Below are 18,875 nucleotides of genomic sequence, written 5' to 3'. Positions count from 1 at the left end.
TGCCTTGAGTTCCTGCCCTGACCTCGCTCAGTGTGACCTGAGAGCTGTAGGCTGAAATTAACCCTTTCCTCTCCAAGTTGCTTTTGGTTGTGGTGTTTTATTACAGCTACAGAAACCCCAGCTAAGACAGAAACCCCTTCTTCAATGTGGCGACTCAGGAGGTAGCAGAACAAACAACGTCTGTTTCCTAGCCTGGAGAGTGATGCCTGGCTCTCCCAATCTCAGCCCCTTGACTTCGGTGTGTCACATGACTTCCTGGAGCAGATATATGAGCGCCCATACCTCATGTTTCAGTGAGCTTGTCAGTGTGTTGAGTACCCGACATTAAATAAGCATTCAGTAGCAACCAGAAAAAAACATCTCACTTCACCTCCTTCAGCCTAGTGTCCATATCTGTAAACTAAAAGTAATGAGGATGATGAGGGGTTGTCACTAGCAGTAACTGGAGAGAACGAAGGCACAGATACTGGTGGTAGTAGCTGTTCCATACATATCAGTTCTTGGGGTGTCTTGGCATTTGTGACATCAGCCCTAGAAAGCAAGATAAGAAGCCATACTACTTTGATACCTTCTAGACCCCTAAAATCAGCAGATAGCCGTTGACCACTGCCGGTTAGCCAGCCCTTTAGATGCAGGGCTGCAAACCAATAAGCCACTGCCACGGTCACTCCAGCAGGCTTCCTCAGCCACCTGACCTGTCTGGGGATCACCAAGTTTATGGTGGTGATACTAAAGGTTACTTTTATGAGAGTAAAACTTTTAATTACATTTTTCAGATGTAATTTATCGATGACAAGGCAGGAGAAGGGACTGAGGCAATAGGTCCTGGTAGAGAACACAAACAAAGTCAATAGATTTTTGAGGCTGCTTTTCCCATCAACAATGCATTTTAGCTGAAGGCGGGCCTAGAATTTTCTCTCTAGGCTCAAGGAGAAAAACATGTACTGGAAAATTGTGTGACGCGCAAGGAGTCACAGTGGAATTGAGTCTGAAGTGTACAACCTCTTCCTACTGTGAATTCAATCTCAAAACACGTACGATCCATAATTCCTAGGAGTCCTTAGAGTTGCCATAAAACCACTTAAAATTAGACCTGTTCCAATTCCTGTTTCTGCTCATGCTTCACACTATAAACTGTTATTTTCCATTCCGATCTGAGCTCAACTCTTCTCACAAGCCAATAATTCTGCATCCCTTTCAGAACAGCTCTATTTCGCTAAGTTGCCTTTGAAGACACCTTTGTTTTCTTCAATGCTCTGAAGTGTGAAGTCTACGTAATTTGCTAAATGCATCATGTTTACATATGCATAAGCCAGTTATCTCCAAATCACCATCCCCTGCCTGCTACATTGGCTGGATGCTTAAAGAAAATGAAGCTTAATTTCCCGTAAGCAGTCTTCCATGGTTTTCAAATAAGCTTGCAGAGACACCGACAAACTAAATTACACAGTGGTAACTACCCAGACGGCAACTCGGAAGCCAGGGCTGAATGAAGCCAGGTGTGAGGAGAAGGTCTAGCATCCTGCAATCACTGCAGACAACACAAAGATTGTCCTGGGTCCCTCAGGCTGCTGCCAGGGAGGGCTGAGGTTTGAAGTGTTAGCAGTCTGGGATAACAGCAGTCAGCAAAAACGGTAGATCCACTTTCAGCCTGGGAGACCCTGAGCTCACTGAGAACTGACAGGTGCCCTGGTCTTTTCCTTTATAAGTCTAGGGAGCCGGTGTGACACTCTGTAATCAAGTGGCCAAAACATCTCTTTCCTTGGTGGGTACAAGACACATTGCTGTGCATTCTGTGGTCCTGGGTTCAAATGGGTGGGCTTAGATAGGCAAGGTGGAAGGTTTGCTCTTCTCAAATATGCAGTGGAGACAAAAGTCTGCCCTGAGGCATTCAGAGGCCCCGCTGAGACAAAGCATCTTCAATCCCTATGTGTATTTCTCTCTGTTCCCTGTCCACTTCAAGTCCGTTCACTGTTTAGCAGGAAGATTGTTTGTCTGACTTCAGCTCTCCATTTTGATCTTGAAGGGACCTGCTGGTCACTGAGTGCTTTATCCAGCTCACCATGTGTGTTCTTAGTGCTCTTGTAATAGTGGAAACCCGCTTTACTAAACGTGTTCAGGTTTCTCCCTATTGTGCCTTCCCTAAGCCTTGTAATGTCTACTTTTGACCCTTTTGACCGGGTAGTCTGCTGGGACCTAGGGGGTAAGTCAGGCACATCCTTCCTGCTCTGACAGCCAGTCTAGGAGGGTGGCACATTGTGATATAGCTTAGAAGTGGGACCCCAGGGGCTGGGCTATGGGGGTGCGCCCAGCTTTCTCCAGAATGGATGACGTTGCCTCAGGTAAGTATATCCTGATGTCAGCCCTCAATCCCCATCAGGGAGCATTCTGGGAAACAACTCATTAAAATTCCACAAACTTGGTGTGAGGAGAGCATCAGGAGAGGGGAGAGTGAGTAGCAGGCATATCTTAATCATCTCTGTATTCCCGGAGTGTATGGCATAGGAAGTGTTAGCATTGAATCCAGACCTGCCCCCAAGGTCCCAGGGAACAATGGAGAACAGCACACAGATTGTTTTGATTAAAAATTCCTGCATTTAGGGATTATTTTTCCCCTCTGGGCTCAAAAGAAGCATATTAGCATGAAGCATGAAAACTGATAGATGATGCAAACTGTCTTGAGTTGCAGGTAACAAGCCCCTTGTTGTCATAACTGTAGCTTCCTTCCTCTGTTGTCCTATGCTGCATTTGTTCATCCACTCACTTCCTCTTCAGTAAAGTCCAACCAGCCACAGCTGTTATTTCAGTGCTTGAGCTCAGCTTTGAAGAGATGACTGAGTGAGTATGACATATAGTCCCTTGATTCAGGGAGCAGGTGGCCTAGTGATGGACACAGACAGGGACTGTGTCATGGTCTTTGAAGCTGTGTGTATACACACAAAAGTCATTTAAAGGAATATAGTCTCCCAGTGGTCTAGTTCCTGGCTCTTTCCTTCAAAGAAACCATAATTACTATTTTTCATATATCCTAGAATAGTTACTTTTTTAAAAGATTAATTTTTTAGTTAAAAAAATGAAATTAAAAGTTACTTCACTTCTCCCTTCTTTTTCCTCCCTCATTATCTTTCTTACCCCTCCTTGTTCCCTCTCAATTTTATGGCTTTTTCTTTAATTGTTTTAAATTATATGTATATATATATATATATATATATATGTGTGTGTGTGTGTGTGTGTGTGTGTGTGTGTGTGTAGGTATGTATGTAACCTCCTTAGTCTATTTGGTGTTACTTGTATGTATAAGATTTCAGGGCTGACCAATGGTTTCAGAAAACCAAATATGGGGCTCATTTCTGGAAGGACTAATTCTCCATCTTGCAGCAGTGTCTAGGTGCTTGTAGCTCTTTGTATACAGATGAGGCCCTGTGAGATTTTCTCCCCTCCACGTTAGAATGTCTATTGGCATTATCATTTATTCAAGTCTCGTTTAGGGAGCCATGTCATTGGGTATCATGGGTGAAGATTCCTTGTTATTTCTAGGAGATACACACATTCAGCAGTTTTCTTGGTCCTTTGGCCCTTACAGTCTTTCCACCCCTTTTCTGTGATGTTTCTTGAGCTTTCGATGAAGAAGTTGTATTGTATTTGTGTCCAGGTGGCTGGCCATCCCACTGCAGGTTGTCCTCTGCATTTTTACCAGTTGCATTTTCTTGACCGGTCTCCGTTTGTTGCAAAGAGGAGATTCTATGATGAGAGGTGAGAGATCCTTATCTGTGAGAGGAATGACATGTGTTTAGATTGTTGTTAGGAGTTTCATGGTTCAGTTAAAGTGGCTGGCGGTAGTAGGTTGTCCTCTAACATCCATGACCTCACAAGGCTCAGGGAGTTGGCTAGGTTTCTAGGACCAGCCATGATTTCTCTCCTGCTGAATGGGGCTTCAGTCCAATTACACAGCTTTGTTTACTGCCAAGATGTAAGTGCTACTACCACACACCGAGCGATATCTTCCTGTGTTGGCCATTGTGTTTCTAGGCACAGGACTATTGGTCGTTTCCCTCCCTTGGAAGCTTGTGCAGCAACTTCTGGTACTATGAAAGCCAGTCCCCAAGGAAGATGCTTTTCAAGCTAGATCTAGGTCAGATCCTTTGCATCCTGTATCTGAAGTGCACAGCATCTTCAACAATAGGGACTCACCCTCAACCTCTGAGAGGCAACCAAGGCCAACAGCACTAGCCTAGACTGTTCCTGGGCTCCCATAACTGACAATGCAAGAGAAGACTTCTCATGCCTGGCCAGGGGGGTTTCTTAGAGGACTTGTAATTCTCATGGAGGGCATAACGTTATCTAAGCTTATCTAACATTATCTAAGTGGTATAGCGTTATCTAAGTTTTCTATATATATATAAATATGTGTGTTTTGTACATATATATGTATTATAGGTAATCTTAGGTTAAAAATATTATTCTTTACAGTGTTCCCAAATATCCATAGTGTTATTTTCCTTCTCCCTCATCCTGTACTGACCTTTCACACCTTCCCAAATTAAAGCTCCCCACCCTGTTGTTAGCATTTCTCTCTTTATTGTTTGTATTCTGCTACTGCCAAAATGTCATTTTATTTTACGTATATGTTTTGCCTGCATGTATATGTGTATATGTATCATTTGCATGCAGTGTCCACCAAGACCAGAAGAGGGCTTTGGTGCCATTGTGTGGGTTCTGGGAAGTGAACCTAGGTCCTCCGTAAGAACATTAAGTTCTCTTAACTGCTGAGCCATCTCTCTAGCCCATAATAGATGCTTGATGTATGGAGAAACAAATACAGGTAGGGCTCCCATATGATACACAAGGAATGTTGTTTCTCAGCTTTGTATCTTGGGAGAGTCTTGCATACTCTACAACTAACTATTGATTATCACGGATGTGTTATAACTGAATTACACCGGAATATTCTAATTGTTTCTCCGTTTTTGCTATCTAAGGCAGTACTGTAGTAGAGAGCCTTGTATGCTTGACCACATATTAGCTATAAATTCCACAGAAGATTTTTATAATGAAAACATCTGGAAACCTTTCTGAGTCCCCTCAATTCTGTTTTATTTTATATAGTCAATATCTAGTTAGATTTTTTTCTTTGTGACATGATTAGAAATATAATTTTGAAAGATGAATTTAGCTCATTACTGTTTATTGTTATAGAAGTTAAGGGTTGGTGGTGGTGTTTGCCTGCTTGTTTTCTTAAGTTGCCAAAGCTGTTCTTAAATTTCCTATTATGGCTGGAGAGATGGTTCAGTGGTTAAGAGTACTGACTGCTCTTCCAGAGGACCCGGGTTCAGTTCCCAGCACCTGCATGGCAGCTCACAACTGTCTGTAACTCTATCTCCAAGGGATCTGATACCTTCACGTTGATGCACATAAAATAAAAGAATTTTAAATTTCCTATTTAGCCTCAGTGGGCCTTAAACTTGTGATTCTTCCTGAGTAAGTGAATTTTAGGCACATACTGCCATTCCCCACAGGGATGTTGGCACCGTAAATAGTGATAACAACCCAGGTGATTTTTCTTTCTCTCCCTCTACCCTCCAAATTTTTTTTTTAAGCTCTTCTTTCTGTCTGCTGCTTGGCAATATATTCACCCTCCTACAGCTTGCCTTTGTTATGCAAAACCTTACACTACTTGATTTGACATCTCTCAATAATTTTATCTATGCCTCAGCCTCTACTTATGGACTTTGCTTTCCCAACTTGAACATTGCTATGCTGAATTCTGGGGGCAGCTTTGCACTTTTCTCTCTCAGAAGTTACTAAGATGTATCTTTTGCTGCCATATTGACTTTCTTTACTTTGAAAACCCAGTGATTTGATTAGGATGGATCTTCATATTGACCATGCTCAGGCCATTTCCTTGGCCCACACTGTGCCTTCAGCATGTTGGTTCAGCAGAAATGGGATTTATTTGAAGAATTGGAATGACAGTCATTCTAGTCTATGTTTCGGTGGTCTTCTCAGGGCTGCCAATTGTCCACATGAAGAGCATCGTTTGCGTCCAGGGCTGTCACTGAACTTGCTGCTGTGCAGTGATTACTCCCCCTCGTCCTGCTGACTTCTGTGCTCATTCTGACATCATCTTACACTCTGTAGGTTCTGTCCATTCTTCTTCCTCCAACTTTGACATTGTCTCTGCTGTTTCCTCCCATCTCTGGTCTTTGCTATATGGCTTTATTATTGTTTAATCCAAAGGCAATTGTTTCATTTGAATTTTTGCTGTTTATTTGGTCTACATTTTCAATGTTCTCTGGTACTTTTATCTGCTTTTCCTTCCAAATTTTATTTCCATGAAATCTTTAAACCAACAGGGTCAGATTCTTTAAAACTAAAAGCAATGTTATTATTATTAGAATAAGTGAGGCTTGACTGGTCTGCATATTCAAAATGGAGTCTTAGAATGAGGGTAACCAGGCTATCTGCAGATGTCACAATTCCCCAAAGCTTCCAATTTACCAGTACAAACAGATTGCTCCCTTTAAAAATGGTCCCTCTGTGCAGGCCTGCCTTTCCTGTTTCTGTGAAACAGATCAGGCCCAAGAGGGCTTTCCCTTTCACTCTGTTCAGTCTACTTCCAATTTTCTTGTTACACTCCAGTTGCACTTTGCAATGAGCCTCTTGTCTGCACAAAACACAAAGAATTATCTTGTGTGTGTTTTCTGGGCCTTGCTTCTCTGGGATACACCCCCTTTCCTTCACGTTTTTCTTTCAGTGTGGCTTCTATTTAATCTGTTCCTTGTTCTCCCATCTATATCCCTTGGTTCTTGCTGAGCAGAACATTTGAGTCACTTTAGGGAAGAGCCCCTTGCCTCTGCGAGACATGTTTGTGCTGCCTCACTGTATGTGTTGCCATTTTATAGACCCTCATGGATGTTTTCCTTTCACTTCCATCTGGGAAGTCTCTGGCTTTCAAACCCAGAGAGAGTAAGTCAGCCTGTCTCTCTCTCTCTGTCTCTCTCCTTCCCTCCCTCCCTTTCCCTCTCCTCTCTCATTCTTTCTCTCCTTCCATCATCCCCTCCCCTCTTTCCTCTAGTTTTAACAATAATGAAGCACACCATCTTTTCCTGTATACTGCATTTTTTTTTAATCTATGGAGAGGTGGCTGGAAGTTACAGAGTGTCTTCTCACCTAAATACCAGCTCTCTAGACAGGTAATTTTGATCAAAACAGAAGTAATGGTGGCTAATGTCCTATCCCTGTGTCAGGTACAGTCTTGAGGAGGTCTGTGGGGGGCTTGGATGCCAGCTGCTTCTCATGCCAAATCACTGTCCACGCTCACACCCTGGGGAGGGGCAGACTGTGAGAGTTACTGTCCTGAAGGGAGACAGGATTGCTGAGCCAGGCAATTCCTCTGGGGTACCATCAGTCTCAGGCAGCTCCTCCTTAGATCCTGCTTGATGTTTCCTGATGACTCCCCCTGATTTGTCCACCAGAGGGAAGAAAGTGAAGATAACAGACTCGGGCATTTCAGTTTTTGGTCCACCCTCTGACCCTTCACCCTCTTACCCTTGACTCAGAACCTGGAGGTGCTACTAACTTACCCTTTGTCACCAGAGAGTGTTGTTTTGCCCCCCTTCCAATCAGCCTGTTTGAGGTCATCACCATGACTAAGCTGGGGAGGGGGGAGGATGGGGGTAAGATGAACTCCATATTTGTCTCATTTCCTTTGTCCCCATGGAAGGTGCATATGACAATGGCTAGTGTCCACTCTCTAAGGAGGCCATTCATAGGTTCCAGGCATCTCGTAGGCTTCCTATGAAGGATAAGATCTCAGATCAAAGCTTGCCATTACTCTCTTCTGTGTCAACGAGGAATGCAATATTGGCTCTTGCTTAAGGGTAGAAGTGTCTGTGCCTGTTACTGCTTTAGGCAATGAAAGCATAGAATATAAAACTGCACTTTGCAACACCTACATTTGGATGTTGAATTTGAGCAGATTAAACTGGTTCTTAGAAATGGAGATTCTTTATAAATTATCCCACAAAACAGAGTTCTGTCACTAAAGCTACTTACAGGTCTAGGGTTAACATTTGATTTTAAATGATTTGATTACATCATAAATTACTTTGTAGGTTGGATATGCGCTTATGTAGGATAAAATAGCACAGTACATTATGCTCCAGCACCCTAAGTAATCCAGGTTGGACCTATTTACAGCCTGTCTTAGAGCACCTCCTTGCTTGCTTTAAATGTGACAGCAGTTGTCACTTCTGTTTTTATTCTCTGGAGGTAACTAACACCTCCAGATGGCCGTGAAACCCTTCATCCCAGCTGTCGGTTGTATCTTGTTTTCTATGGTCATTGCCAGTCTATGCCAGGTCACCTCTACAGGCAAATGCTGACCCACTGGCTAGATATACAATCAAATCCAGAGCTGGCATGAATAGCCAGTATTTTGCATATTCAGTAATATGTTTTTGCCTCAGAGTATGAGAATGGCTTTGGGTTTTATCCAAAGTCTTCAAAGCTTATTTCATCTGGCTAACTCTCCCTACTAGATCATTCAAGGAGAAAACAAGTGTCGCTTGGCTAATGTGCTTTCACAAATGTTGGGAAATTCTAAACATATTTCTTTTTTCAGATGAAGGATTATCATTAGGATGGAGGGAACAGAGAGCATCCTCAAATCAGGTTACCAAGAATAGACTGGCTTTAAGCGTGTGAGTTGTACCATTAACTGGTTTAGCTTCTTCTAAGTTTAATGTCAGTATTTTAAGCTCTTCCAAAGACTGCTTTTTAAGGAGGATTTTTATTAGCAAGCTCCCGAATAACAGCCTTAATTCCTTCCTTGTTCCTGTTTTTACATAAAACAATACCTTCTCTGAGGGCAAGAGATCATGAATATATATATATATGTTTTAAGCACCGGAAAGTAAAAGCTAGAACCATGTCCAGCATGGTCTAACTTCAGTACAGTCTGGACGGTCAGGTGAGCCCCAGTTAGAAGTGGGCTTCAGTGGGTGCACTCAGGGAGGCCCTCATGGAGCCCCCTTTTCAGCCACGCATGGCTCCAAGGATCAATCCCAGCCTCTCAATCATGAGCATTGTTAGCTCACAAGGTGATGGGAGCTTCCTGTTGGTTTTGAGAGCTTAATTTCCTCTCAGCAGTCTGTATCGTGTCTTCATTAAGTGCCACACTGCCACTGTCTCCATCTACAGAGGAGGAAGCAGAGGCCCCTGAAGAGGTGCCACAGATGCTTGAAAACAACTGATCTGGCCTCAACCATCTGGCCTCCCTCTCCCCAGTAAGGGGGCTGGCCTTCAGAATCTAAAGGGTGCATGGTCGCAAGCCTGCTGCCCATGCGTCTTCACGTGCCAGACAGGGCTGTGTGGAAGGGCAGAGCAGGTGCTGTTGGGGCGGTGGGCTGTGACACAGAAGCAGATGTTAGTTTGGAGACCTGAGTGGGAGTCTCAGTGTTTCCATTCACTATCTAGGATCTGGGAGGGACGTGGAACTTCTCCAAAAGATGGCAGAAACCAGGTCTCACTGAATAGCGTGATGAGATTTCTGAGAGAGTAGCGCTCATGTGTCGGCTCTGTCCTTTACAGTTTTTCTGTTTGTCAGTCACAGTGTCACCCTGTGCCCACAAACTCTGAAACGGAGCACACTGCTGGCTGTGGTGGCCTAGGTGTCCTGGCTGGTGCCAGGGGGCTGAAGTCTGCTCTGCTGTTCCATTCTTCCCAGAACCCTGCTAGCTAGTTCTGTGTTTACACGGGTAAGGAGACTGGAGACTTGGAAGATCTTCAACCACACACAGTCTCATCTAGAATCCACACCCACTCAGTTCCTTGTGTTTCCACGCTACTTCGTCCCTCCTGCCTTCCTGGTAGCCCTTGAAGGTGGAATGGTTTTGGTTATTGCTGCAAAGACCAAATAAGCAGCACCGGTCCTTACTTGTTTGCACATTGGTTTCCCAGAGCGTGTTCCTAAGGGAACCGTGGGGCCGCCATGCCTTCCACTCCCAAGCTCCCTGGGCTTGAAGCATCTCATCAGCCTTCATGCCTATTGCTCGTGCACCGTAACTCCTATTAACCGAGAGACGTGCAACAGCCGGAAGGATCCAGTCCCTGTGGAGGAAGGAGAGTGTAGAGCCACTCAAGTACCAGCAGCGTGGGACACTAGTGGTGCCAGCAAGAAGGCAGCCCAGGCAGAGCGGGTTAAGGAGGAACCCTGCCTTTACTCAGATCCTGGCTCCAGGCGGCCTGATCCCAGCATCACCAGAAAGGAGGCTCAGCTGGACCTTCTGCAGAGGCTGCTAATTGCAAACACTCTGAGCTCATTGATCCAGAGCTGCTCTGATTAAGTAATTATTCACAACAGCACCTAGGAGGGCTGAGGGAGATTAGTGGGAAAGGACCATCGCACCAGGTCTCCATCTCCGAGAGGCCTCTCGGCTTGCTCCCAGAAAGAACTTGAGTCCGGCCCAACTCTTTAATTACCTTCTGAGGCACTAAAGTTTAAATTAAATCCGGATTGTTTTCATATTAGCCTCTGCAGAGCCCCGAGCTAAGCATCGGTGAGGCTGGCTGGCACGGGAGGAGGGAAGATTGTAGTAGGTGGAGCTGGTTTTTAGTTTTTTTTTTTTTTTTTTTTTTTAACTTGGGCTCTTAAGCTGGAGAAAGAAGTTCATGCATTCAGGAGCACTGGAGAACTGGTTCCCTGGCAGAGGTGTGCAGGGACCCCAGATGCTTGTGTAATGTCACATTCACCGTTTTCAGACATCCCCAGTGGGTGTTCAAATGCAGCTTCAGTTAGGGTTTCGAACACCATCATGGGAGCCTGCGCCTGTCCCTCAGGTAGGTGTTAGTACTAGATTTGAGTTAGATCGAGTACCCAGTCACCGCCTGTACTTTTTGTATCACTTCCTCAGTGTTTTCACACCTCTGTGCTTGTCCACTCTGAAGTCTAGCCTTTTGGAATAGCTGTCTGTCCTTCAGCCGCCACACTCGTAAGCAACCAGAGATCAGGTCAGGATATGTGTTAAGGTGCTGAGGGCAGTTTTGGATTTCCTTCTTTGTCAAGACTGCACCGTACTTTAAAGCTATTATTCTCCAGGCCTTGGTTTTGTCAGTGGGAAGGCAGAGGGGAAGGCCCATCTTCCCACCTTCCAGGAAGGCTGCCTCTTCCTGGTAGCTGCTTTCCTGGCAACCTAACTGCCCCCATCTCCCTGCTTCCTTGTTGCCCCAGGCTGTGGCCACAGCACACCCATCTCTTTCTACCATCCGGGCCACCTGAGCTGCACGCACCTCCTGTAGAAAGCCTTCAGTTCCAGCACATTCCACACCTATCAGAGCTGCAAGCCTCAGGTGGGGAGGGGAGGTGTCGCCACATTGGCTTTCTAGGCTGCGTAGCTTCCGTGGAGCCAGCTCTGCTCATTGCAGTTTGGTCCTGTTTTGCAAACAGACAGAAACCCACTGGGAGAATGCCACATTACCTGGGCCCTTCAGCGTCTGTGTGCCCTGGTTTCCTGAGGGAGTGAGCTGCCTTTCTGTACACTGTAGCATAATGTGCAGTGCTGTTCTTTTCCCTAACGAAGCCCCAGTGGTTGCACACGTGACACGAGGCGGGCTGTTCTGCAGTCCTCCCAAATGGCCACTGTTCTCATACCAAAGCTAATGAAGGCAAGAGGCTCACTCGCTGCCCTCTCCATCCTGAACCACTGGGCCAACTGCTGTCTGTGTCACTGGAGGAGCTTCTATTACAGCTGAAGGCCTGACCAAGTTTAACTGCATCCATTAGTGCTGGCTGCCCACAAGCCTAGTCTATCCAAGGAGGCAGCTTCCCCCAACCCTCCCTGTATAGAATTGACTCTGCAAGATAGCACTTAGGGTAGCATTTGACTTGGGACTTGGAGCCAAGATGCTTTATCAATCATTCATGCTTTCTTTCCATAAATATATTTTGAACAATTGCTATATGCCTCCTATGTAAGGCTAGGAGTGTAGGTGTGTGGAGTCAGACCAATCACCCATCACACAGCTTATCCAATGGGGAGAAGGCAGGCAGAGACTGAAAACCCAGCCTCTTGGTCTTCTATTGGCACAGCTATGAAATAAATGAAGGAGATGTTATTCTTTATATCGTCAGTATCTCCTCGGGCAAAAAAATAAAGCACAACAGTAAAATCCCAATGAATCATGTAGACAGTTGGGATATGAGTCCCTGCTACATGCCAGTAGCTATGAGCTATGCCTTGCTGATATCTTATTCCACGCAGTGATGCCAGGAGCTAAGCTTCCATTTGCCATTTCACAGATGGAAAAACTACAGTTTACAAAAGGCAGCAAGAGGGTTATGAGAGCCTGTCAATGGCCCCATAATGAGAGCATTCTTCAAGCAGGTAATGGGCAGCATTCCATGCTGAGGGCTCACAGTGCTGGTCTGCGCTCTTGTGATCAAGGGGGACCTGGTACTGGGCTGGGAGTCCTTGGGTAAGAAATCACTTTAAAGCTAAGATGTGAGACAGATGTGGGCAAGGCCACGGGGCTGGGGACATTGAAGTAGGAGAGTGGGAGGAGCAGCAAGGCCAGAGCACGGAAACCACAGGTTTTCCCTGCAGGCCACTTAAACCACAAACTTAGGCTCAGCCAACAGAGCAACCAGGAGCCTCAGAAGTAGCCAGACAGAAAAGCGCATTGACCCAATGCTCCATTCAGGATGGTTGCTGTGGCTGCTTGATTGTGAGGTTGTGGAGAATAAGTAAGACCAGGAGACCAATTAGTAGGAGCCTGATGTGGCTACCCCGGCAGGACGCAACAGTGGTGGCATGAACTGGAACAGGCAGTGAAGACAGTGAGAGAAACTGACATTTTGTGGCCAACTGATTGGGAAGGTGAGGAACAGGAAGAAATCCAGGAGGACTTCCAAATGTCTGCTCTGAAGGCAGTCATCTTAAGGTACTGCTTTCTGCCTCCTTGGCGTGTGTGCACATGCGCACCTGGGGGGGGGCAGGAGGAGGGCAGGGTAAGGGATTGTGGCATCCGGCATCTGGTCTCAGGGATTCTGCCAACCTCCTGGTCCTATTGGAGCTGAGTCATACAAGAAAGATGTACAGTGACCTGAGGAAAGGAGGCATATGGGGAATGGAGGATTCTGACCAGAGACTGCTTATGGGAGGAGAGCCACAGAAAGCAAACAGATGCCCATGGAGGGGCAGCGAGGGAGCAGACCAAATATAGTACACCTCGGTGAAGCTCACACACTCTGGGAGATGCTGTAGCAAAACAGACCAGGGTCCTGGTTCTCATGGTTTGACCAGGCATTCCTAGGAAAGCATCAAATTTGCTCTGTAGACTGAGTCCCTGGTTCTTCCTCCAGGAAGTGTGGGTGTCAGGGGCGGGAGGGGGGTGACAGAACCCCTCTGTCCTCTGTGACAAGAATCATCCCACTTCCTGGCAGAGTACAGGAACAGCAGGTAGGTGTGGTTTGTGCTTTCCTTCTGGAAAACATTACTTTTTCCAGGGAAATATCCTCTGGCCTCCCAGTTCCTGAATTGTGAATTCCAGTTTAGTCCCACCATCTGGGGTAGCAGTGGACACCTGAAGAGGAACCCAGCCTGTGCTGTGGTGAAAGTACAAGGTCTAAACAAGCCACTCTCTGAGGGCCTTCCCCCTTTATCACCTCCCCCTGAGCTCATCATGCTCCCGGCACATTGAGGTTGGCTTTCTCCTCATAGAGACTGCTCAGTTGAAGATACCAGGAATGAACTGGGCCTGGTAATTGAGTGTCTTCTATCTCTGTTTCCGTTCTCTGATCTCACTCCAGCCATGTCATGGCTCCCTGCACCTGGCTTTGTAGCCGAGTGACACATTTACCCTTTTAAGATTGCACCCACTGATTCCATCCCAGCCCCTGTGCTTTGGCAGTCTGGGGGAAATCCAGCAGGCTTGTGAATGTACAGGTTACCTGCACATCTCATGATTTAGTTAAACATGACTGACTAATTTATCTTGCAGTGTGTGATTTCATCGCAAGTTGACTTGGCAATTTTCTCAGCTCAGAGAACATTCTAAATAGATGGTGTGCCAGCAGTAGAGGGAAAATGGATGCTATTAATTTCCCATTTCCAAATGTGAGACTGGCTGGAAAGTCCATATCCTGTTTTTGGATAATCACACTACTGTTTAGAGTGGAGCAGGGTCAGAAAGGCACGGTTTGGTTCCCAGAGGCTCTGACTTGGGGCTAATAAGTGGGTTAGTGTGAGATGCTCTTGCAATCAGAATTGGTACCTGGGCAAAAGCAAGAATCTCTGCCTTGAGCAACAACGGCTTCTCTTTCCACTGTGAGCACAGGTTAGCCGGGGTGTGAGGAGTTGGCTCGTGAGAGCTTGTTATCTTCTTCCTCAGCCACCTTAAAAGGCTAAAGGGAGGGAGAAAAGACACATTTGGGTAGTTGGTTATCATGGTGAGCCTCTGCAAAGTTGGAGATCAGAGAATGAGAGCAACCTTCATCAGTGCGGCAGCCTGCTCTGGTGGATCTGAAACTTGTGTTCCTCAGTGCAAGGGTAATGAGCAACGTGGGATGAGACATGTGCCTGAGAAGTTAGTGTGTACATTTATTTAAAATTAATTCATTTAGTAGGGTTACACAAGTATTCTCTTGCACATATTTGTGAGCAGGCAGTCAGTTGTGATTATTTGCATTTGACTTAATTTCTTTCTGAAATGTCCAGCACTTGTTTACCCTAATCCAACCTCTAAACATTCTATTTAAAATAATAATTACAAAAAGAACTGAAACCCTATCTGGCGCATTCCTCAAAACCATTGTAGATCCTATAGTTAGTCAAACACTTGAAACATATTGTCAGATTTGTCATGATCTCATTGTCCTGGGATAAGATATGATAACAGATCCCAGGAGATTTGGGGATAGGCCTGTGGTGGATAATAAAGCTGAGATCCACTGTAGGCAGAGTGGCCCCACAGACTACTACCAACAAGAAACTCTGTTCCACTTCCTACCTGTCTCTTACACAATAGTCAGGTCTGTGTGTCCAAGGTTGTTAGCTACTTTATATCAATAGCTGGGCACATTCACTGGACACCATGTGGAGACTAAAGCGTCAACGTAGGGATGAAAACTGGTAGGCTGTGGAGAGGTTGTGGAGAAAAGGGAACCCTCCTCCATTGCTGGTGGGAATGTAAACTGGTTCAACCACTTTGGAAGTCAATCTGGCGCTTTCTCAGACAACTAGGAGTAGTGCTACCTCAAGACCCAGCTATACCACTCCTAGGTATATACCCAAAATTTGCTCAAGTACACAACAAGGACATTTGTTCAACCATGTTCGTAGCAGCTTTATTTATAATAGCCAGAACTTGGAAACAACCCAGATGTCCATCAACGGAGGAATGGATACAGAAATTGGGGTATTTTTACACAATGGAATACTACTCAGCAATCAAAAAGGAGGAAATCATGAAATTTGCAGGCAAGTGGTGGGATCTAGAAAAGATCATTCTGAGTGAAGTATCCCAGAAGGAGAAAGACAAACTTGGTATATACTCGCTTATATAGACCTACAAGATATGATAAACATAATGAAATCTACACACCTAAAGAAGATAATCAAGAAAGTGGACACAGGCGAAGGTGATTAATCCTCATTTAGAAAGACAAATGGGATGTGCATTGAACTTATGACAGGAGTCTACCACAAAAGGCATCTGAAAGACTCTACCTAGCAGTGTTTCAAAGCAGACACTAAGACTCATAACCAAACCCTCGGCAGAGTGCAGGGAATCATATGAAAGAAGGGAAGTTAGTATGATGTGGAAAGGATAGGAGCTCTACAAGGACCAAACATATCTGGGCACAGGGTCTTTTCTGAGACTGACACTCAACCAAGGACCATCTATGGATATAACCTAGAACTTCTGCTCGGATGTGGCCCGTGGTAGCTCAGTAACCAAGTAGTTTTCCAAAGTAAGGGGAACATGGACTATTTCTAACAGGATTTCAAGGACAGGCTCTTTGACACCCCCCCCCTCGGGGAGGAGCAGTCTGTTAGGCCACAGAGGAGGACTTTGCAGCCAGCCCTGAAGATACCTGATAAAACAGGGTCAGATGAAAGGGGAGGAGGTCCTCCCCTATCAGTGGACTTGGAAAGGGGCAGGGAGGAGACCAGGGAGGGAGTATGGGGTTGGGGAGGGAATGAGGGAGCGGGATACAGCTGGGACACAGAGTTAACAAAATGTAACTAAAAAGAAAAAAATAAAATAAATAAATGAATTAAAAAAAAAAAAAAGAAAACTGGTAGGCTGCATGGAGGCAGCCGGGGCCTGCACTTCCATACTAGTTTAGAAATTGGAGAAAGACCTGTCTTGCCTGAGGTCTGGGAAGCTTCTGCTGCACCAACCCATAGCTGAAGATTAGACATAAACTGTAAACTGAGGAAAGCATCCTGGATTATTACTTTCTTCTGCATTCTCCCTGAGAATGCTCCCTGACAGCACCATGATGTATTCAAGCACTGTGTGCTTCCCGGAGGCTGCAGTGGAGTTGGGATGACACTTTGTCCATCTCCATTGCCCCCATAGACTTCCAGGGGAGAGCTTGGGGCATCAGCCTTTTCTGGGCTTCCAGCCATGTCCTCTCAACACTGTGAGGTGATCAGATTTAGCTCTGCATTAAAATGGCAATGTGCTCAATCTCTTAGCTTGCTTACTCTCCTCCAGCTTTAGATTTTGAAAAAAATAAAATAAAATAAAATACAAAACAAAAACAAACAAACAAACAAAAAAAGAAAACCTAGCAGTTGTGAAGATCAGTCCATGGTTCCCTCTTGGCTGTGTGATTTTTACGCTTTTCTCTAATCACTGAAGGACACATAGTGATTCTTTTTCAGGATCATCTGAGCATTCACTGTACTCCCTCATCCCTTGCCAAGGTTTTCTCACTCCGAATGAAGGTGGGCCCCAAAGGAATGGCAGAGAGCATTAGACAGTCCACTCCAGTCTCTCCTTCCTTTCCTCGTTTTGGATTTCCCCTCCCAGGCCACAGCATCTATACACTGTCACACAACTTGCACCCACTTCCTTACCTGCTTTCCATTCACCAGCCAGAGTTTTCCTTATCAGTATCTTCCTGAACCCACCACTGTGTCACGCACTAAGACAGTAGGCTGGGTAGAGGCAGGAAGGGCTCAGCCACGGCGGAGACATTTACCTGTCAACAGCAGGAGGCGAACAAATGAAGAGTCCAACCAAATTCCCAAGTTCACCTTGTCCCACTACAAAACAGGGACTCTGCTGTTGCATGTCCTCTCATGATGCCCCAGGCATTGTCTCCCTAGGAGCGGGCACTGGTTAACCTCTTAGTGCGAGCACGGGGAGATGTCATGTTCTCTGGCTAAATTGCAATAACAAGTTTTATGTGCTTAGCAAAAGGGATGTCAGCCAGACTTTGAGGATGCTGTACAAATGTGAGGTGTCAGCAGCGTGCTTTATCTGAGGCAGACCAGGTCTGAGCAGCCTGTCTGTCCTAGAACTCCAGCGTTTCTCCTTGTCTCACATTTAACCCATGACAGCAGCATCCACTGGGGGTTGGTTTTCCGAGTGTCTGGGCAAGGAGGATTGCCTCGACTTTGGCAGGTTGGCCGATGACCTTGCACACACTGGGTGGAAGTCCCACGAGCTCACCATCTGCTCTGTGTGTTCCCTGCAGCCTGCACAGACAAGGAGCTGAGGAACCTTGCTTCCCGGCTGAAGGACTGGTTCGGGGCTCTTCATGAAGACGCCAACAGAGTCATCAAACCTACCAGCTCTGATACAGCCCAAGGCAGTAAGATCATTCTATTCTTGCCATTTCACTATACATATCAGTCTTGGTTATCAGGCACCATGGGGTTAGCAATGTATGTTAGTTAAATAAATGGATTTAAATTATGTCCCAATTTTAGGACATTACATTATCAAAGAAGGGTGATTCGTTAGAATCAAGAGAAATAAGACTTTTGGAAAAATGTGATTTCATAGAGATCATGTTTTACACAGACATTTTAGAAAATATGCTTTATAGAAAAAAATCATGTGTGTAAACACACATGCACACATATATAATACTTATTTAACAACTAAAGCAAGCAACAGTATATACTTGAAGTACCTTCCTTGTTGTATATGGAAATGTGTGTGTTGGAAAGCTCATGCACAAGCTGATATACCATTTGGAAAGCTAAACATCTAGAAATATCATTATGCTTTCACATTATTGAGTGGTCTCTAGCAGAAGCCAAATAGGATCCTAATCATGGCTATAACAACTTAAGAAGCCTTTAATTAGGACATTTGGGTTGTTGCTAATATAAGCAACAGTGTAGCAAGCATCCCAGATAATGTGCTTTTCCTGAATGCTCAGCAGCCATCTTTAACTTTGCCGGGAAACCACAAAGCAGGTGCCCCTCCCGCTCCTTTACCACTAACACGCAGGCTCCTGTAGGAGCTGCCAGAGCTCTGAGATGAGCAGAGGCCATGCTCACACACACGCACACACGCGTGCATGGCACGCACGCATGTGCACTTCCCCTCTCCATGCAGTGAACTCCGAGGCACAGCAGAGATCAGTGATCTACCAATCCTTCAGATACAGGCAGCTTGGCTGTGTGCACATTTGAAATGACATGATCAAAGTATTCACACAGCCTCCTACCCTCCCATTGTTTGGATGAACTATGACCACCACTCTCCTGACTTGAGGTAGGAGATGAGAAGTTACAACGGCAGCTCAGCCCCCTCAGCTGGACCAGTCTCTGATCTCCAGCCCAATATGGTGGTACACATGTGTTCCCATATACTTGGGAAGCTGAAGCAGGAGGATCCTGTAAAGACAG

General features: G+C 45.5%; 1 protein-coding gene across 1 annotated transcript in view; it reads left to right on the top strand.

Moving 5' to 3' along the window:
- The window catches only part of Spock1 (SPARC (osteonectin), cwcv and kazal like domains proteoglycan 1), a 450,924-nt gene that overhangs the window by 417,500 nt on the left and 14,549 nt on the right, over window positions 1–18,875 (top strand). The window contains exon 7 of the mRNA XM_055629382.1: window positions 17,711–17,827. Within this exon, the coding sequence (XP_055485357.1) occupies window positions 17,711–17,827 (117 nt within the window). The remainder of the gene's footprint in view (window positions 1–17,710; window positions 17,828–18,875) is intronic.

This window comes from Psammomys obesus, unplaced genomic scaffold (genome assembly GCF_907164565.1).
Source record: "Psammomys obesus unplaced genomic scaffold, mPsaObe1.curated_primary_1811, whole genome shotgun sequence".
NCBI lineage: Eukaryota > Metazoa > Chordata > Mammalia > Rodentia > Muridae > Psammomys > Psammomys obesus.
Note: the sequence above shows the minus strand (reverse complement) of the source record. Positions and strands in the feature narration are given on the sequence as shown.